General features: G+C 40.5%; 1 protein-coding gene across 5 annotated transcripts in view; it reads right to left on the bottom strand.

Moving 5' to 3' along the window:
- The window catches only part of mfsd8 (major facilitator superfamily domain containing 8), an 86,702-nt gene that overhangs the window by 25,182 nt on the left and 39,082 nt on the right, over positions 1–22,438 (bottom strand). For 4 of the 5 annotated variants that reach the window (XM_069925252.1, XM_069925250.1, XM_069925251.1 and 1 more), the window contains 3 exons: positions 16,454–16,545; positions 15,469–15,512; positions 9,190–9,430 (listed from right to left, as the gene is read on the bottom strand). In XM_069925252.1, coding sequence (XP_069781353.1) covers positions 9,190–9,430; positions 15,469–15,512; positions 16,454–16,545 — 377 coding nt within the window. The remainder of the gene's footprint in view (positions 1–9,189; positions 9,431–15,468; positions 15,513–16,453; positions 16,546–22,438) is intronic. The other variant, XM_069925254.1, reaches the window with a different exon arrangement.

The raw sequence follows: 22,438 nt of genomic DNA on the forward strand, positions 1-22,438 counted from the left end.
GTAACTCTCTGTCTTCCTTATGGTAGATAAAGAATTTCATAAATGTTACATTCTAAATATAGTATTAGGTGACACTGCTCTTCTTGGGATGATTGATGCCATTTTGAAGCAGGTGGGAATCTCTGACAGCAGCAATGAGAGGTTGAAAATGTCCACAAACACTCCAGTAGGTTGGTTGGCACAGATTTTCAGTACCCTGCCAGGTACGCAATCAGGGCCTGAGACCTTGCGAGGGTTCACTCTCTTGCATGGTGTTCTTGCGTCGCCCTCAGAAACAGATATCACAAGGTCCTCAGCCTTTCCAGGGATTCTAGTAGGCACTGTTTGGTTCTTCTTCTCAAACCAGGCATAGAAGGTGTTCAGCTCATCGGGTAGTGAAGCATCACAGCCAACTATAGTGTTTGCCCTTGCTTTGTAGGTTGTAATGGCCTGCACTCCTTGCCATAGCTGGCAGGATCTGTCTCTGTCTCTAGCTTCCTCCAAAATTGCACTTTGCTTCACAGATGGCCTTCCACAGGTCATGCCTGGACGTCTTGTAAAGATCCCAAACCCCTCCCTTAAACGCCCTTGTTCTTGCCCTCAGAAGGTTGTGAATTCTGATTCATTTAGGGCTTATGGTTGGGGAACACCCTATGCATGTTCACACACACTCATCCATGTATCTCATGTAAAAGTCAATCCTATTTCTTCACAGATAGCAGATATCTGCAAGTGCCTGTACATAAATGTTAAGATGAAGAAATGAATAGTTTCAGTCATTAGGATGACTGAACTATTCATAGATGAGAGTGCTAGAGAATTCTTGCCAATTTTAATCATTATGTTTCTTCCTCTAAAGTGTTCAGTTTCAGGATATAACTAAAAAAACGCAAGGAAATTTAGTGTGTTAGCATACAGTTGTTACTGCTTTTTTTGTTAGTAGTTCTAGAGGTAAGCAGAAGAAATTTTGTATGCTAAGTGAAATTTTGAGATTACAGTATCTGTACGTTCCTGTCAGGATTAAATGCAAACTAAATAGGCTTAGGGAACATTGGTTTTCAAGGGATATTTGGGATCTGGTTCAGAAGAAGAGAGGAGTATAGCAGATATAGGCAACATGGAGAAAATGAGGTAATTGAGGAGTATTAAAAAAATGCAAGAAAAAAACTAAAAAAAATTGATATGGCTAAAAGAAACTGGCACAGAATCATGGGAAGCTAGGGAAACAAACAATTAGGTCATGGAACCCATACAAATTAAAGAGGAGTAAGTGCTTGTTGGCTTAAAGCAAATGAGGGTGGATAAATCCCTGGGCCTAACAAGATATTCCCTTGGACCTTGAGGGGAAACAAGTGTAGAAATTGCAGGGGCTCTGGCAGAAATATTTAAAATGTCCTTAGTCACGGGTGTGGTGCCAGAGGATTGGAGGGTAGCTCACATGGTTCCATTGTTTAAAAAAGGCTCCAAAAGTAACCCTGGAAATTATAGGTTGGTGAGCTGACATCAGTAGTAGGTAAATTATTGGAAGGTGTTCTAAGAGGTTGGATATACAATTATTTGGATAGCCATGGACAGATTAGGGATAGTCAACATGGCTTTGTGTATGGTTGGTGGTATTTAATCAGTCTTACAGTTTGATGAGGTTACCAGGAAAGTTGATGAAGGATGTTGCCTACATTGACTTTAGTAAGGCCTCTGACAAGGTCCCATATGGGAGGTTAGTCAGGAAGGTTTAGATGCTCGGTATTCATGGTGAGGTAGTAAACTGGATTTGATGATGGCTAGATGGGAGAAACCAGAGAGTAATGGTGGATGATAGCTTCTCGGACAGGAGGCCTATGACTAATGGTGTGTCTCAGGGATCAGTGCTGGGACCATTGTTGTTTCTCATCTACTGTCTATCAGTGATCTGGATGATAATGTGTTAAATTGGATCAGCAAGTTTGTTGATGACACTTAAGATTGAAGGTGTTGTGGACAGCTAAGAATATTTTCAAAGCTTGCCGAGGGATCTGGATCAGCTGAAAAGGATGAAAAATGGTAGATGGAACTTAATGCAGACAAGTGTGAAGTGTTGCATTTTGGAAGGACAAATGGTAAATTGTAGGGCACTGAGGAGTGTGGTAAAGCTGAGGATCTGGGAATACAGATGCATAATTCCCTGAGTGGCATCAAAGTTGGATAGGGTTACAAAGAGAGCTTTTGGCATATTGGCCTTCATATATCAAAGTGTTGAGAATAGGAGCTGGGATGTTATGGTAAGTTGTATAAGACATTGGTGAGACCAAATTTGGAGTATTGTGTGCAGTTTTGGTCACCTAACTACAGGAAAGATATCAATAAGAGTGGAGAGAAGGGTTACTAAGATGTTGCCAGGACTTCAGGAACTGAGTTACAGGGAAAGGTTAAACAGGTAGGACTTTATTCCCTGGAGCATAGAAGAATAAAGGAAGATTTGATAGAGGTATTTAAAATTATGAGGGGAATAGACGGAGTAAATGTACTTTTTCCACTGAGGGTACGTGAGATACAAACCAGAGGACATGGGTTAAGGGTGAAATGGGTAAAGCTTACAGGGAACATGTGGGGTAACTTCTTTACTCAGAGAATAATGGGGGATGTGGAACAAGCTGCTAGCTGAAGTAGAGAATGCAGATTCAATTCTACCATTTAAGAAGAATTTGGACAGATACAAGGATGGAGAGATACAGAGAGTTATGGACTGGGTACAGGTCAATGGGACTAGGCAAAAAATGGTTTGGCACAGACTAGAAGGGCCAAAGGGGCCTGTTTCTGCACAGCCATGTCCTGTGGTTCTATAGTCCTAACTCATTGGAGCAGCGTGCTTTCAGATTTGAAATGGATGTCTTATCTTTAGCAAGTACTCTTGTGCATTTTTCCATCTAACAGTAAAGTAATATTATGATACTAAGCAGCAATTAGATATAAACTATTATACTTGTTTCTTATAAAAACAACAGCCTAGAAATTTAGACACTTCAATTACAAGGTATTTCATGCTACCTGCACCAGAATCATGAGTTCCAAGGCTTCGCGAATACTGTACCTGAGCATTAAAATTGAGCCAGCACAATGCCACAATGTATAGGTCGGCTACTATTAGCTTTTCAGTGGCCTTGAGATATACAAGTCCAGGTATTGAAGCTGTTGATGAATTGTGATTGTCTACTACAATCACAAATAATGTGTTCCAGGGAGGTGGGAGAAGGAAGGGTTGAGGAGTTGTCGATTTCAGCTTTATGATCATTCAGTCCTGCCAACTGATTTCTTAAAACATCACAAAAACTCATGTTGCATACTGCATCAAAAAATATTTCTATTTCAAAAATTATCTATAACATTAAAATCACATGTGAAGTGTTGCCTCATAAGGTCATCTATGAAACAATGACTTCACAGGTGCAGGTAGATTGATAACATGTACAGTAGAGGTAAGCTAAGTGACAGGATAATTAATTTAGGAAAAAGTATTAAGAGGATCATCAAGTTATTTTAAACAAATATTCACAAAGTGAGAATCAAACAAATTTTCTTTAACAACTGTTGTTTAGATGCATATTTGCTCTCAATATCTGCAAACTCAGAATAAATATAAATGCATAATTGCAAAAACAGTCTTTGTGACAGTACTCGTCCATTTTGATAATTTTGAATATAGTGTATACAAGTAGTCCCCGACTTATGACCGTAATTGGGACCAAAAGATTGGTCGTATCTTCGATTGGCAAGTCGGAATTTTGCCCACGCGCGTGGAGTACCAAAATCTTCAAGCAAAATTGTTCATCAATTTTTTTTCTTTGTAGATTTTTGTTGTATTTGACAAACTATAACTGGGATAGAGGACGCATAAGAACCAAAATGTGCTTACTTACCTTGTTAGTCGGCCTTCTGGGGTCCATCAGCTGGGTACGGCCATCTTGATTCCTGCAAGCATGCTAGTCTTTGGTTGGCGCATGTGAGGTAGGTTCAAGTATTGGAGTTCGGTTGGTGCATGTATGGTAGATTCGCTTATTGAAGTTCAGTTGGCGCATGCTGTCATGATAATGAATATGTATGAGATATACCGGAAGTCACGTGGTATGAGAGAGAGAGATAAGAACACAAGCAGGAGAACAAAGGAAACCGGAGAATAAAAAGACACTAAGAAGTTTACCTGATAAACTTGTGTTTAATGTTTTATTAACTTCACATTTCGGGCCACAAATGTGACATTGGCGACGAGGATGAAAGAAGCTTGAAGAAAATTAAAAACTAAACAAGATTACAGAGGATTACAGACAACTTCAAGGTGATAAGAATTTTCTCTGTTGCTCAGTACTTTTGGGGCTGGAATATTTCCTCATGGCTGGTGCAAACTGTGACTTTCTAACACATAGTGGAATTGCTCATTTTGACCCAACGGGTGATGCAAGTACTGTAAGTGTGAAGTGGAAGTCATGGCTGGAAGAATTTGAATCCTACGCCGACAGTCGTGGCCTATTTCTACATACCGGTACAGTTGAACAAAAAGCGCAGAGAAGGGCGTTACTTCTTTTCACTGCTGGACCTGCAGTTCGGGCAACATTTAAGACACTTTTGAATACTGGAAAAAAGGATGAGTACCGGAAAGCGGTAGATGCATTAAATGCACATTATGTAGTGACACCGAATGCTACATTTCAACGCCATTTGTTTCGGAGAACGAGACAAGAAGATGGCCAGACAATTGCTCAGTACGTGACGAGACTACGCCAGCTAGCTGTTGGATGCAATTACATGCCAGCTGATTTGGACAACCAATTATTAGATCGAGTCGTACAGCACTGCAGATCAGATAAACTCAGAAGACGTCTACTGGAAAGAGGGAGTGAGTTGGAACTCACCGATGCTTTAACCATTGCTGCTCCATTAGAGGCTGTTGAAGGGCAATTTCATACCATGACCCTGAAAGACAACTCAAGCCAGCAAATTAAGAGGCTTTCACATCGCCATAACCAGCCAAGATATACGTTGACACAGGACGTGGAGTGTTATCGATGTGGAAACCGAGGTCACTTTGGAAAAGACCCATATTGCCCGGCCAAAGGCAAAGTTTGCAGAAAGTGTGGAGGTAAGGACCACTTTGCAAAGAAGTGCAAAAGCAAGTCCAATGCAGACCAGAAGAGGAAGATTACAACTTCCAAAGGCAAAGTCTGGGGGAAAGGAAAGTATCCTGGAAAGAAAGATACCATTCGCCAGATAGACGGTGACGATGATGATACCCAGGAGGAACAGAGTTGTTACCAATTTACGTTGAATGAAGTACGTCATGAGAAAGTCCCAGTGATCATTGGTGGAGTGACAGTGCAGGTCATTGTAGACTCAGGCAGTGACAGTAATGTGATTGATCGACATTTATGGGAGAAGTTGAAAAGGAAAAAGATTATCTGTACCTCAAAGAAGTGTTCCAAGAAACTGTATCCATACACAGCAACCAAGCCATTGCAGACCATTGGATGTTTTACTGCAACTGTTGAAGCTGAAGATAAGTATACCGAAGCAGAGTTTATGGTCATAGAAGAGAGGGGAGAACCATTGCTGAGTAGAAGCACAGCGCAAGACCTGGCAATACTTCATATTGGAGCTTGTGTCAATTCAATTCAGTCATACGAGGATATGAAGCAAGAATTCCCTGCAGTCTTCCAAGGAGTAGGAAAGCTGAAAGGTCGACAATTGAAGCTAGCGGTAGATGAAACGGTCAAACCCAAGGCACAACCAATGCGCCGAACTCCGTTTGGACTTCGTGGGAAAGTCGAAGCCAAAATTAAAGAATTGATCGAACAAGACATTATTGAACCGGTGGAACATTCGACACAATGGGTCAGTCCCGTAGTGATTGTGCCCGAACCAAAGGGTGACATGAGACTATGTGTTGACATAAGAATGGCCAATGAAGCTATAATTAGAGAACGACACCCTATACCAACAGTGGAGGAAATACTTCAAGAACTAACTACCAGTAAGATATTCTCAAAAATTGATCTGAAATGGGGCTATCATCAATTAGAGCTGGATCCAGGTTCCCGAGATGTAACTACATTTGTGACTCACTGTGGATTGTATCGATACAAGAGACTATCATTTGGAATTAATGCAGCTTCGGAGATCTACCAGTATGAAATCCATCGAGTGATTCAAGGCATTCCTGGAGTTGCCAACATTTCTGACGACATCGTAGTCCATGCACCAACGAAGGAAGAGCATGACAAACGGTTGAGGCGTGTACTATCTAGACTACAGGAGGCAGGCCTTACCGTGAATGGAAACAAGTGCCAGTTCGGTGTGTCAGAAATGGACTTCATGGGACACAGACTTACACGGAAAGGACTAAACCCTGCAGAGGCCAAGGTGAAAGCTATTGCAGAGGCACGTGCACCTCAGAACGCAACAGAGGGGTGAGGAGTTTCCTGGGATTGGTCAATTTTTGTGCAAAGTTCATTCCTAATTTCGCTAGAGTGGCAGAACCACTAAGGAAACTAACCAGGAAAGGTGTACAATTTCATTTTGGATCTGAGCAGAAGAAAGCATTCACAGCGCTGAAGCAAAGCCTGACAGATGCAAAAACTCTTGGATATTACGATCCGGCGGCATCAACCAAAGTCATAGCGGATGCCAGCCCAGTTGGTTTAGGAGCCGTGTTGGTCCAGATGCATGATGGAGGACCGAGAATCATTGCCTATGCCAGCAGATCGTTATCAGATGTGGAAAGAAGATACTCTCAGACAGAGAAAGAAGCACTCGGACTTGTATGGGCCTGTGAGAGGTTCCATGCATATTTATACGGCATTGAATTTGAACTCATCACAGATCATAAGCCATTAGAGGTGATCTATGCACCTAGATCCAAACCATGTGCCAGAATAGAGAGATGGGTACTCAGACTATAACCCTACAAATATAAAGTAATCCACATTGCAGGGAAAGCAAACATTGCTGATCCGCTGTCCAGATTGGTGAAGGATGGATGTCCACAATCCAAGTCAGAATTGGGAACAGAAACAGATAGCTTTGTACGCTTCGTAGCTATTCAGTCGACACCGAAAGCTGTGACTACGAAGGAGGTCGAGAGAGAATCCGAACGTGATCCAGAACTCAAGGAAGTAAGAGAATGCATACAGAGTACACAATGGGACAAGTGTACTCACAAGGCTTACATTCCCATTAGAGACGAACTTTGTTGCATCGGACAGTGTGTATTAAGAGGTTGCAGATTGATGATACCACAAAGATTGAGACCGAAGATAGTATCCTTAGTGCATGAAGGACACCTAGGTATTGTTGGTACCAAGCAAAACCTCAGGACCAAGATATGGTGGCCAAGTTGTGATAAAGACGCAGAGAAATTTGTTAAAACTTGTCACGGATGTCAAATCACAAGTAGGAGTAATCTGCCAGAACCGATCCAGAGTAGCAACTTCCGACAGGACCATGGATCGACGTAGCTGTTGATTTTCTTGGACCCTTACTGACGGGTGAATCAATTATGGTAGTGATAGATTACTACAGCAGATACTATGAGTACGTGGTGTTGAAGTCCACAACCACTGAAAAAACAATACAAGCATTAGCAGAGATATTCGCAAGATATGGATTACCTGTTACATTATACTCTGACAATGGTCCACAATTCATTTCAGAGACATTTGCGGAATACATGAGGACCACAGGTATCCACCATCATAAAGTAACTCCGAAATGGCCACAAGCCAATGGAGAAGTAGAGAGACAAAATCAGTCCATTGAAAAACGATTGAGGATTGCACACGCAGAAGGACAAAATTGGCGAGAAGCATTGCTATCTTATGTGGCTGTCTATCGAGCAACGACTCATGCAACCACTGGAAAAAGTCCTGCAGAAGCATTATTTGGGAGAAAAATCCGCACAAAAATGCCAGAAATAAAGGAAATTCGAGACGACCAGGAGGTGAGGGGCCACGATGCTGAAAAGAAAGGTGCAGCAAAGCTGTACACAGATTCGAAACGTGGAGCCAAGTATTCAGACATCATGCCAGGAGATAATGTTCTAGTGAGGCATGAAACTGGTGGTAAGCTAGACACACCTTATTACCATCAACCCTATACTGTCGTATCCAGAAGTGGCAGTATGGTGACAGTCAAGTCTCCGACTGGAGTCCTGTATAAGAGAAATGTATCAAGTGTAAAAAGATACCAGTCCAGAGATACATCGAGCGAAGATGTTGAAAGGCCAATACGAGATGCTGAAACTGAGAGACCTGATGATGTTCCAGAGGCAGTTACCAGCACTCCTGATGAAGTGACTAGAGCGCCAGAAACACCCGAAGCCGTGGCGAGCAGTATTTCCGACGATGAGAGTGAACAACCGAGAAGCGACGACAATATCGCAGGCAGGCCGAAACCGGAAAGTGCCCAAACGATACGAAGACTTTGTGCCATAGTTTAATAAGAACTTTGGGACAGTATTTTAATCTTATATCATCAAGTGCATGTATGAATGCTGTAGGAAGTAAATTTTACGATGTTTGTATGTTTCCGAGGGATATTGATAAGTGAAGGTAAAGTTTATTTCTGATTAAAGGAGGGATGTCATGATAATGAATATGTATGAGATATACCGGAAGTCACGTGGTATGAGAGAGAGAGATAAGAACACAAGCAGGAGAACAAAGGAAACCGGAGAATAAAAAGACACTAAGAAGTTTACCTGATAAACTTGTGTTTAACTTCACATTTCGGGCCACAAATCTGACACATGACGGGTTCATGTATTGGAGTGCTGTTGGCACAGGCGCGAGTTAAGCACCCAGACGATAATGAATTCGTGCCCATAACTCTCACGAATATGCAAATCCACCACACATGTGCCAACCGAGATCCAATACCGAACGCACTGCGCATCCGCCAACCGAAGACTTACACATGCACACAGGAATCAAGATGGCCATGCCCAACCCATGGATGTTGGGACGCCACTAACAAGGTAAGTATGCACATTTTGGCTCTTATATGCCCTGGATTCCTGTTATAGTTCGTCAAATGCAACATAAACTGTGTAAATTTTATATTTTTTCTTGAATATTTTCAAAAGAAAATTTGGTTGTATGTGTGGATGGACGCAAGTCGAGTAGGTCATAAGTTAGAGACTACATGTACTAACAAATACTTTTCACATGTACATGCAAGGGGTTTTACCTGCTCCAAATCCAACAAACGTTCGAGCAAGCAGCATGTAGTACTTGTTATGAGATGGTGGGGCATGTGCATAGCCATACAGTATGTTTGCTGCTACATTTATCAAAATTGAAACAACAAGAGGTTCCCTTCTTGGCCTGTAATTGGACCATGCACCAAACATTACAGAAGCAACCATCTGTCCCAAACTATAAACTGCAATAATCCATCCGAGAAAACTGGCATCTGCCGTCTTATCCACCTACAAAAAAAGTACATGGCCATTATTTGTGTGAATAGTTCAAAGCATGTCCTAAATAACTGAACAATTACTATTAATGATCCCATATACCCTCTCATCTATTCCTACTTATTGTTTATTTGATTAAATAATTGTTTAATAATATTCCTATAATTTGGGTAGCTTAACATTATGTCCTAATTATCCTCAGTGATTTTCAATTTAGTTAATTACCATGAAATATTCCTCAATCATTCATTGTGTTGAAAGGAAAATACTTCCATAAGGAACCTTATCAAACCATGAAACAATGCTTACAAAGCCTTTTATAAAAGTGAATAGTTTCTTTTAGAAATACAGTATAATCCCGGCTATCCAGTATCCATGTGAATAGAAGGTGCTGATCGCATGAGAAATGCTCAGGAAAAATTATTACTGTATATTCTCTCTTTGGCTTGGCTTCGCGGACGAAGATTTATGGAGGGGGTAAAAGTCCACGTCAGCTGCAGGCTCGATTGTGGCTGACAAGTCCGATGCGGGACAGGCAGACTCGGTTGCAGCGGTTGCACACAAGTATTTATACTATAGAGTATGATATCAGTTAAATAAGAGTTTGTTGCACATCAACAAAAATATCCTATCTTAAACATTCAAATGTATATATTTTGTTTCCAAAGCAATTACAAGGTTCCCATATAACAATGACACTTTTAATTTTTAAAAAAGCACAGATATGATGCAATATACAATAAAAATTCATCAGAAAATAATGGACTAAGTTTAGAAAACCTACCACGACTTTAGGATATCCTGAGACATTTTTATGGCATAATGGATGTGTTTATATTAATCCTTAGTTTGATGTTAAAACTATATTTTATCTAGAAATGGGTTAATAAGTTAGTTTGGGAGGTCAGGGCTCATTTACATTCTACAGAGACATGGTTCTTTGCAGCTGTGAGCTGACTTCAGCACATATACAACACATTAGCATTTTAAATACACCTGGTTCTTTGAGAAGGAAGACAGAAGCCAATTTGAGATGAAAATTGCTGCTTGATTAAAGTTGGAGTCAAGAAGATGAAAGGACTGATGATGGTTTTTGGAATTCTGAAAACAATAGGTGTTATTTCAGAAACACCTGTATAAACGTACGGCCATTTTAGCTCTGAGGAGAGCAGACCTCATGGAGGCATAAGTGGACTTAAATACCTTTAGCCTATCTATGTCAAAAGACCTTATGAACTTCAAAGACACAAATTATGTCACATACCATGTGACATGAGATTCGCAAGAAATATATTATTGAAATGGGAGACAAAGAAGTCAGTTTTAAGGTGCAGAACTAACCAGCAGTAATTTTTCCTGAAAAAGGGGAAAAGCCTTAGGGGAACACAGAATAAGTAGATTTCAAAAGAGAAACCTACTTCTGACTGTCTCTCAGTTTCATCGTTTGGGAAACAGATTCCAAAGTCTTCATTCAAAAATGATGCTGGGAAGACAGAACTTATGTATTTCCTTTGTAAAGGATAATACATGTGGCCAGAAGGTGGTCACTTCTGCTTGAAGAATACATCTCATGGACAACTCATCAAAAGAATTGGGAGTTTAAAGAGGACTGAAGATATGATTTTTAAAAGCACTTTATAATTATTTCTGAACTGAAAATGTAAGAACTTCAAGCAAGACTAAAATGTTTTGGAAAAATTTGGAATGGGACAAATGTTTGTTAATTGGATAAAAACACTGTATGACAAACCACGGGCAAAAGTCAGTATGAATGGGCAAATATCACCAACAGTCCCCCTCAGCAAGTCCAGCAGGCAGGGCTGACTTCTATCTCTTGGGCTGTTTGTCTTAGCAATTGAACATCAGGAAAGATCCAGTGATAAAGGGATTCAAAGTGGATCAGCGCAAGCACAAGATTAATCTAATGGTAGGGGACATGTTATTGTACCTGACGGACCCAGCAGGGCCTTTGCCAAAGTTGCTTACCATACTAGAGGACTATGGCACAATATTGGGCTACAAAGCCAACATAGAAAAAACCCAAGATCAAGCCACTGAATAAATTTGACCACAAAGAATATCAAACAGCATTTCAGTTGGCAGGAGCTGTGAAATACCTAGGAATCAAAATTGATAGTAACCTGGAAAATGTATATAAACTCAACTACTTTCCCCCGCCCCCGCCCCCTCCCCCATATGGCTGAGAAATGGCATGCAGAACTTCACAGTTGTATACCATTAGAGAAGATTACATAATCTGTGTGATAAATATCATGTTTTGTGGAAAATATGGATCCCATATTTACAAAATTTGAGTTTGCATGTTTAATAGACACTCTGAAGACCTCACTTCTTGGTAACCTCCAATAGATTTTATAGTATATATGTTTTATTTTCTTGGCATCCTCCGTTTTTTCTTTCTTTCCTTTTTTCCCCCCCTCGGGGTTGGGGGAAGGGAGGTGGGAGGGTGGCTGGCATGGTAGGATTATATATAGCATATGTATAATTTTTTTTAAATAATTTCTGGAATTAAATGCAATGATTGTGGCTTAAAATTTATAAATAAAATAATTTTAAAAAAACTACCCCATTATGCTGAAGAAGATTGAGGGTGACTTAATGAGATAGAGGAATCTGCCCATCACCTTAATGGGAAGGGTCAACTGCATAAAGAAGAGGGTGACGCTGGGACTCCAATACTTCTTCCAGTCTTTGCCAATTCCATTGCCACAATCTTTTTTTAAAGCGCTTGATAGTAAGGAAATTCATCTGAAATGGGAAAGTATCCAAAATAGCCTTGAAAAATCTGACATGGGGAAGTGGGGGGGGGGGGGGGGGGAGCCTGTTTAAGGTTGCCTGATTTTAAGAATATTATCTAGCAGCTCAGTCGAGGTTCTTAGCATCCCTCTTTGAAGAGGGGGAGCCATCCACTTGGGTGCAAATGGGATTGCATGCAATGGGGGAAAGGACAGTGAAGGATTTCATATATAAATGGGATGCCAAATTAATAGCATAAAAAATGGATAACCCCATACTGAAAAATCTGATTAAAATCTGGCATGAGATCAATGAATATATTGGAGAGAAAGTGGAAATATCACCAAAGGCGCCACTGACTCAATGAATTGATACCCATTAATAAAATCCCGGAGATTTCGCATATTGAGGACTGCTACGAGGGGAGACAGATTATGTCCTTTGAGCAGCTAAACAGTAATATGATTTGTCTTATGGGACCTTTCACTGTTTCCTCCAGTTAAGATCATTTCTAAGGGATCGGTATGGCCCTATAATGACCCCACCTACACCTAGCGAGGTTGAAGGGTTGCTTTAACTTGCAAATGAACCCAAATTTATTTCAAGAATATACTCAGTACTCAAGCAGGGGCTACATAGATCAAGATAGAGATGGGAGTCAGGCCTGGGCATCACAATTGACAAGGGATGTTGGTTGGACTGATGTAGAGACAGTGTGACAACAGTTATCAACTCTAGCTACAGACTGGTTCCATACAACTTTCTGCACCAGCTCTACCTCACACCGCAAAAAATCCACAAGGCAAAACCAGAGGTGCCAGAAACGTGCTTTAAGCATGGAGTGGAGCAGGGAACATTTGTTCATGCAACCTAGTCCTGTGCAAAGGTAGCTCCGTTTTGGCAAGATTTGGCTGACATACTAACCAGAATAACGATGATAACCTTTCCGCCAGATCCAATATTGAATCTGCTGGGGAACCTTATGGACATAAGCCACAAATTAACCAAATTCAATTCGTATTTATTGCTTTGTCCATAGTGATGATCTGGAAGTCTGACTCCCCTTTCTTATCAGTAAGTGAATTACTGAAATGCACAGTTGCCTTCCCATGGAAAAAAGTATGTATAATCTTAGAAACTGACACAGCACCTTTATTAAAATATGGCAGCCATATCTGACGTACATGGGAGCACAACTGTAGCTACACCTCGATAAAAAGACTCAAAGATCTACCAATAGATGGATTAATAAAAGTAATTACATAAGGGGGTAGCTCCACAGCCTCTATGGACATTTACTGGAAGCACTGACACCACATCCTGCCTTTCTTTTTTTTTCTCTTTTCTTCCTTTCTTCTCATTTTCTCTGCCTTTATTTTGTTTTGGGAGAGGGCAGGGAGGTATGTAGATTGCTGGGAGATATTGATATATTCTGTAATAGTCAGTGATATTATCTCCTTGTTTATTGATGGAAAACTAAAAATAAAATATTCCAAAAAATCAAGACTAAAATGATGCTGAAGTTTTAAAATTGACTTTTTCAGTGAGACTTTAATTACACACACACACACACACTTAACTCTAAACTTAACCCCACTATGCACAAATGTAAGAAATGTTGTTATTAATTGTTTAATAAAAACTATTTTGAATTTACCATTTGTTAAAAGTTCAGCAGTAATAGAAATACAATGGTTCCTTAAACAAAATTAGTTTAATTCTGAGTATAGAACAACAAGATCAACATTTAACTTATGTACACAATCCCTCCCCCCAACCTAATCTAAGTGCAAGTGTGTGTAATGTGTTTTCGAGAAAGTCCTTTTTACTGGCCAATCTTCCACAGTCCACATTTTCAAGGCTACAGTTTCCAGAAATCTTCAATCCTGTGTACAGATTCAAACAGTAATTACATTCAAGCAAACTTCAGTGCTTTACTTAGAATTACCAGCAGGAAAGTTGTGAAGGGTTACAGAGAAATGGTTGTTGCTTGTTGGACACCCCAAACAGGAGTGTCTTCCAGAGGAAACTTGTCCTTTCCAGGTTCTTCTCACAGAGTTCTTCTCCTCTTCGCCACACCGGGATGACTAGCCGCCACTCCTGATTTCCACAGAGAGTACACTCAGGCTACCATATCAGAACTCTGCCCAGTCTTGAAAAAGGAGCCTTTTCAGCAGACTCCTCTTCTATCCAGCCATTTCTCAGACTGCCTCCTGCTGACTCCCTTCTCTCTCATTCTCTGCCCTTCCCCTCCTGATGTTCCAGGCACTGTTATTTTTGGTTTCAGTTTGCAAATGTTGCAATTTCTAGGCTTTACAAAAAACACATGGCCCCAACTCTCTGCAAATGTTTCAGTTTCTGGGGTGTGTTTGCACATGTTGCTAAAGCCAAGAGCCTTCTGTTTGTGCTTGCAAGGCTGTGTCTGTGAAATGCATACAACCTAACAGTTAACCCAATTTTAATCCCTTTTATAAGTGTATATTTAATGAACCCATTGCGTCACAATATTTAATGAATTCATTGCATCACAATATTTAATGAACCCATTGGATCATAATACTTAATTATTGCATCACACGTTGTCTGGTGAATTTTCCATTGCTATTCTTTTGTTAGTGCTAGCAATGTCCTTTAGTCCCAAACAAAATTAAAAGGGTTGTTAGTTCAGAACAATGGCTAATGAGATATTTCCAAAATTACAGCTGCTCTAATAATGCATGAAAATGTGACAGTCAATTGGAGCCTAATTTAATCCCTTATCCAAAAAAAAACCAATTCTAATTGTGGAACGTTCACTCAGAACTTCAGGGATGCTTGAATCCACAACCTACTGACTTAGAGGTAAAAGTGATATCGCAGAATTGAGGTTGATGGCTTGAACATGCCTACTCTGAAACAGATTCAGGCCAAGCAACAAATGGTGATGCATTTAATTCAGAAATGTATGACCATGATAATCAACATTATGTGAATAACTCAAAGCATGCCCAAATTAATTAATTAACCTTAACCTCTATTAGTGATCCAAAATATCTTCCTATCTAAATTATGCTCCATTTGATTAAATATTTGTTTAATAAATATTCATATAATTCGGATAACCTAGCATTAAAATCTTAACTGGCTACTTTTGATTCTCAACTTGATTCATTCTCAAGAAGCACTCCTCATTCAAGCAGTGGGACCCATATGGTAATAAATGAAAATGTGTCTAAGATTAAAGACCAATGAAATAATGCTTAAATCCCATTACAAAAGTCAAATATCACTCCAAACCAAGAAATATCACAAACCTTTTGTAGAAATGGCCATATTGAAGATACCACGATTGAGAAACCTGCAGAAAAAGGATATTTACCACAGATCCAGCAAAGAATTCATCCTTACACAAATCATTATGCTTCTGAAAATGTTATTTATTGACCGAACATTAAAATGTATAGTGTAAATCTTGTCCTCCACGTCTCAATTTATTTATTTTTTAAGATATCCACCTTCATTTTAAATAAAAACAATTTCCCGAGCTCATTTATTTTGGTCACCTATCCATAGATAGGTGGATCCATGATCCACGATCATCCACTTCCTGAATAGTTTCAATTACTATTGACAACTCAACATCCAGACAAGCAACTTGGTTCCTGCCATCCAGTAATGCTGCCTTGGAATAGCCACAAAAATGTGAATGAGCGACAGTCACAACATCCTTCCTGACAGTTCTTTCACACTGCTACTTTCTTACTCACGGTATAAAGATCACAATGGCGCATAGAAGAAGTCAATTTATAACGCAACTCAAACTAAAATTAATACCAGTTTAATGTTGACCATGAAAAAATATATCAAATCTGCCACAGAATGGAACATTGAACCAAATTCCTCAACCAAAGCAGGAGGCAGGATGGAAGGAAAAAATCTATCATTAGGCAGGTTTCCCTCAAACAGCTTTACATAAACTACAGTGCTGACATGAGGTTAGAGTCCATGTTAATTCACTCAAATGGGAAAATGGCAACAAGCAAAATACTTTTTTTTTAAATGGACCAGAAGTGGTAGAGAACAAAAAAAAAGATAAAAATATTAACAATGGATTATGGAAAAAAAATAGGCAATACTTTAGTAATAAAGTGAGATGAATAAAAATGACCTCATTTGAAATCCAATTTTGTAACATATAGAAGCAGCATTCATTATTCAAGGAAAGTCCACTATTGAGCTTCATATTTAAAAAGAACTTTGCACTTCATGTATCAGTGGTTATCTGAGTGTAAAACCTACCTAAACTGCTGAAGAACATAGTAAGATACATGACCCGGATTGATCTCCATCGACTTCGATTTTCCTGCAGTGTCTTAACTAAGGTGCTTCCACTGCAAAATAAACCAATCATTCTTTATCTTTATATTACACTTCTCTCTTCACACAAAAAGGTTTGCTGCACAGCATTTACAATTTAAAATAAATGCTACCATCACCACATTGTTTGAAGTCTTATGTTTCGGTAAACCAACTTAATGATAGCTATAAATTATTAAAATCTGTTCAATTGAGAAAGAATTAAAGAAAAAATGCAACTATTTATGAATATACATCACAAATCACATGTGCATTTCATCACATATCCACATTTACTCCACCCATATGATTTCAACCATTATTGGAATACAAAAAGGAAAATCAATGCATCATACTGACACTAATGTAACTAAATAGGTTGAACACAACCAGTACTTTCTTCTATTTATCACTGCTTCATTTTGCTTACTTGTGTGAAATTTCAGACCAACAGTACATGTTAATAGTTTATCCACAAAAATAGATGAAACATTACAGGACTAAAAAAACTTAAGCATCACTATTAGACTACAAGTTGGCTGCCTGAGACAGGCAACAATTTAATATGTAATGGGTATAAGAGGAACCAAATAATACATTAAATGAAAGGTGTATATTGTTCAAGGAGCAGAAAAATCAAAGTATGGGAAGGAAACAACAGTGCTTTAACATCTACTGTTGGTAAGATGCTAGAGTCAACAATCAAAGTAATTTGGGTAGAGCAACTAATAGAGCCACTAAGTCACAATGCCAGTGACCCAACATTAATTCTGAGCTCAAGCGCTGTTTATGGGAAGTTTGCACAATCTCTTGGTGAATGCTTGGTTTTCCTACAGATGCACCATTTTCCTCCCACATCCGAAAAATGTACAGGTTGGTAAGCTAATTGGCCATTGTAATTTGCTCCTAGTTAGTGGGTGAGTGGTAGAATTGGAGAATGGGAAGTATTGTTGAGGATATAGGGTGAATATGTATGGTATTAGTGCAAAGTTAGTGTAAATACGTGGTTGATCATCAGTGCAGACTCAGTGGGCTGAAGGTCTGAGGTTTCTTTTAGAACCATGGAACACGACAGCACAGAAAGAGGCCCTTTCGCCCTTTTATTATATGCCAAACTATTTTTCTGCTTTGTCCCACTGACCGGAACCTGAACCATATCCCTCCATACCACTTCCATCCATGTACCTGTCCAAATTTTTTTTAAATGTCAAGACTAAGCCGAGATTTACTAATTTAGCTGGGAGCTCATTTTACACTCCCACCACTCTGTATGACCATGTCTCTTAGTTTTTTATCTCACCTAACCTCAATGGAAAAAGTGATCTTGCATTTACTCTTACCTATTTTCATAATTTTGTATACCACTGTAAAATCTCCCCTCATTCTTCTGCATTCCAAGAAATAAAGTTCTAAACTGTTTAACCTTTACCTGTCACTCAGTTCGACAAATCCTGGCGACATCTTCTGCACACTTTCAATCTTACTGATATCCTTCCTGTAATTAGGTGTCCAAAACTGCACACAATACTCCAAATCTGGCCTCACCAATGTCTTAAACAACTTCACCATAGCATCCCAACTGCTATACTCAATACTTTGATAAATGAAGGCCAATGTGCCAAAAGCTCTCTTTACAACCCCAACTACTTATAGCCATTTTTATAAGAGATCCTGCAATACTGCCGTAAACACCCGTCACTAAGACGGCTTTGTTTTTTTACACTGAACCAAACAATGCCAGCAAAATGCTGCCCCAGTGTCTCATTTTAAAAGCATACCGACATTCCAGAAGCAAAAGAGGTATGACGTGTAACACAACAGCGTCGGCGTCTAGTTTGATGGCTCGCCCTTTTTACACAGACATTCATTCAGCGCTGTGACTACCTCCACAACTGTGTTTGTACTTTTTAACGTAGAATGGCATGGCACAATAAAGGCGCAATATTCCCGCCTTGAAGAGACTGTAAAAGGGGCGTATGATGCCACTTTCAGGGAATTTTGTATCTGTATTCACAGATCTCCCTTTTCCACCACACTCCTCAATGCCCTATCATTTGCAGTGTATGACCTATTTTGGTTTTCATTCAAAGTGAAAGACCTCACACTTGTCTACATTTTGCAGCCCATTTTTCCAGCTGGTCCAGTTCCCTCTGCATGCTTTGAAACTCTTCCTCAATATTCACTACACCTTCAATTTTTGTGCCATACGTCTGCAAATTTCCTGATCCAATTTACCAAATCATATCATTAATATAGATGACAAACCACAATGGTCGTACCACTGATCCCTGAGACATGTCAGTCGTCACAGGCCTCCAGTCAGAGAGGCAATTATCCACTATCACTCTCCAATTTCTCCTGCAAAGCCAATGTCTAATCCAATTTACTACCTCACCATGTATACCGAGTGACTGAACCTTCCTGATTAATCTCCCATGTGAGACCTTGCTAAAAGCCTTACTAAAGTCCATGAAGACAACATCCACTACCTCTCTTTCATCAACCTTTTGGGTTTTTCTTTGGCTTGGCTTCGCGGACGAAGATTTATGGAGGGGGTAAAAAGTCCACGTCAGCTGCAGGCTCGTTTGTGGCTGACAAGTCCGATGCGGGACAGGCAGACACGATTGCAGCGGTTGCAAGGGAAAATTGGTTGGTTGAGGTTGGGTGTTGGGTTTTTCCTCCTTTGCCTTTTGTCAGTGAGGTGGGCTCTGCGGTCTTCTTCAAAGGAGGTTGCTGCCCGCCAAACTGTGAGGCGCCAAGATGCACGGTTTGAGGCGTTATCAGCCCACTGGCGGTGGTCAATGTGGCAGGCACCAAGAGATTTCTTTAGGCAGTCCTTGTACCTTTTCTTTGGTGCACCTCTGTCACGGTGGCCAGTGGAGAGCTCGCCATATAACAGGATCTTGGGAAGGCGATGGTCCTCCATTCTGGAGACGTGACCCATCCAGCGCAGCTGGATCTTCAGCAGTGTGGACTCGATGCTGTCGACCTCTGTCATCTCGAGTACTTCGACGTTAGGGATGAAAGCGCTCCAATGGATGTTGAGGATGGAGCGGAGACAACGCTGGTGGAAGCGTTCTAGGAGCCGTAGGTGGTGTGGGTATGACAACGGCTCTGTATACGCTTATCTTTGTGAGGTTTTTCAGTTGGTTGTTTTTCCAGACTCTTTTGTGTAGTCTTCCAAAGGTGCTATTTGCCTTGGCGAGTCTGTTGTCTATCTCATTGTCGATCCTTGCATCTGATGAAATGGTGCAGCCGAGATAGGTAAACTGGTTGACCGTTTTGAGTTTTGTGTGCCCGATGGAGATGTGGGGGGGCTGGTAGTCATGGTGGGGAGCTGGCTGATGGAGGACCTCAGTTTTCTTCAGGCTGACTTCCAGGCCAAACATTTTGGCAGTTTCCGCAAAGCAGGACGTCAAGCGCTTACTTTTGGGTAACCCCTTGAAAAACACTGTACGATTGGTTAAACCCCGACCTACCATTCACAAAGCCATGTGGACTATCCCTAATCAGTCCCTGTCTATCCACATACTAGTATATCTGATCTCTTAGAACACCTTCCATTCACTTACCCACTACTGTCAGGCTCACCTGTCTATAATTTCCCAGATTATACTTAGAGCCTTTTTTATACAAAGGAACAACAAAGCTACCCTCCAATCCTCTGGCACCTCACCCATGTCTAAAGTCACGTTAAATATATCTGCCAGGACCTCTGCAATTTCTTCTCTTGCCTCCCTTAAGGTCTGAGGGAATACCTTGTCAGACCCTGGGAAAAGAAAAAAATAATAGCAGCCCTGCCAGAGCTGCTGTAATGGCGACATTACTGCTGGTTCAGACCCAGGAGAAAGGAGAATGGAGACACAGCCCTGCCAGAGCTGCTCCGATGAGCTCAACTGCCTGGTGTAACAATATTAATATTTGGGGAGAATTTATAAGATTTAGAGTAGGTCACATATATACAATATTTTAAAACAGATCTTATTTGAAAGACTGAAGAATTCACATTGCAGGATCTCTGGAGAATGTTAAGCACCTTTCACAAGCAGGTGCTAATTGAACTGATGTCATAAAATGCTTGACCATTGTCTTGCTGGAGTCAGTACCCTTTCTGCAAAGTGCTCATAGAAAGGTCTCTCCTGGATTTTGTTTATCTAACAACAGATGGGAGCAGAAGGAAGAACTCCTGTTCTTTTGCTCAGGAAGGTGGGGGTTTTGCAAGACATGAGTCACATGCTCTCTTTAGAGTTGCAGTTGAAAAAGAAAGAGTTGAGTTAACAGCTCAGTCAGTGTGTGGGACACTGACAGGTAACTGAAAAGTGTAATCCAGGGAAAACTGTTTGAAACTGATGAAAGCAAGTTCCAGAGCAGTAGGTGGCTGGAAGTGCTATCTGTCTGATGTTTCTCTTGAAATAGAGGAAGGAATGGAACTCTGGTAGCTTGAAGAGGTTACTATCTGGAAGACCCTGATGGGGCAAATTTCATCAGCGAGACCCTGAGATGACTAGTGGTGGTACCTCAGTTGTGGAAATCCTGGAGCAACAAATATCTCTCTCTGCAAACCCTACAAGAACTTTCCTGAGCGGTCGGTAAACATTTACCCTTCAAGCACCAAGCCTGGTGAACTTTATACATGTTAAATTCTGACCACAGTATGGTGATTGCCTGCAACCAGAGAACTTGGAAGAAGGAGAAGTAAGATGGAACTGTGAACCAAAGAACATTTCTTAAATCCACACACATACATTACATACAAGTGCGCTTAGAATTAGAAGGGGGTTAATTTGGGTTAGTTAAGTATAGAGTTAAGTTAATGTTTTGATTCTATTTTCATATTTAAAGTTGTTTAAAAATAACTTTTGGTTATTTGTCTTAGTGAATGTCTATTGCTGCTGGGTTTTGGGGTCTTTTGGGCTCAGAATTACGGTCCTAATGTCGGTGGCTGAGTATACCTTTTAAATGGCCTGTTAAAGGAACCGACGGTATTGGTAAAGTAAATGTAAATTCCATTATTGTCACGTAATACTGCATTTAGAATGTAACATACATGAAATAAGTAAAATCCTGCAACTGCAAAGTCTGTGCCCAAAATAGCAGCACCTGTACTCGGCAGCATGCTGAGAGGGATTGAAGGCTCCGGGGAGCAGTGGACCAGATCCAGCCACCAGAAATGGGGAGAACATCCCTTGTTGAGAAGAATCAAGGTGATGACACAACCGGACAGTGACCACGGCAGCTGACTAGTGAGGTGCTCAGCAGCTGAGGGACCCACAGAGGCTGCAGGCAACTTATAGATGGGGGACCCGCACAGGCTGCAGGCTACTGGACACTGACTCATGGGAACCAAGTAACGGAACCAGGATTTGACAGAGTGCTGAGGGCAAGAGGACTCCTGAAAGGTCTCAGGAGCTGGCTTCCTGATTGTATCGGAGGTTTGTATCTAGAGCTTGGGATTTGCTGATAAATCGAACCGGAGTCCGTGTGGCTACAGAGGCTGTGAAAGCACTGGAGGCGAATCAACAGACCCTCAGTGACCTTCTTTTGGTTCTTTTTCACCTGTAGTTAGGGGTGCCAGACAATGCTCATGGGGATGCTTTGTTTTCCTTTAGACAGACAAAAGTTGAAGTATATCATGAATGTTACATTTTTAATGTATTATTACATGACAATAAAATAGAAACATATCTTGATTTATTCACCTTTATTTGCATATAACATCTTCTCCATCTCTCCTGGCTCCATACGTAGCCAACCACTCTGATCTTTAAGAGAACCAATTTTATCCTTTATTGACTTTCTGATCTTAATATACCTGACGAATCCCTTAGGATTTTCCCCTCATCTTATCTGCTTCTCAAGTCTACTTTAGCCTTCTAATTTCTTTCTGAAGTGTTTCTTTCTTGCTTGATACTCCTCAAGTACCTCATA

Source organism: Narcine bancroftii, chromosome 3, assembly GCF_036971445.1.
Source record: "Narcine bancroftii isolate sNarBan1 chromosome 3, sNarBan1.hap1, whole genome shotgun sequence".
Classification (NCBI taxonomy): domain Eukaryota; kingdom Metazoa; phylum Chordata; class Chondrichthyes; order Torpediniformes; family Narcinidae; genus Narcine; species Narcine bancroftii.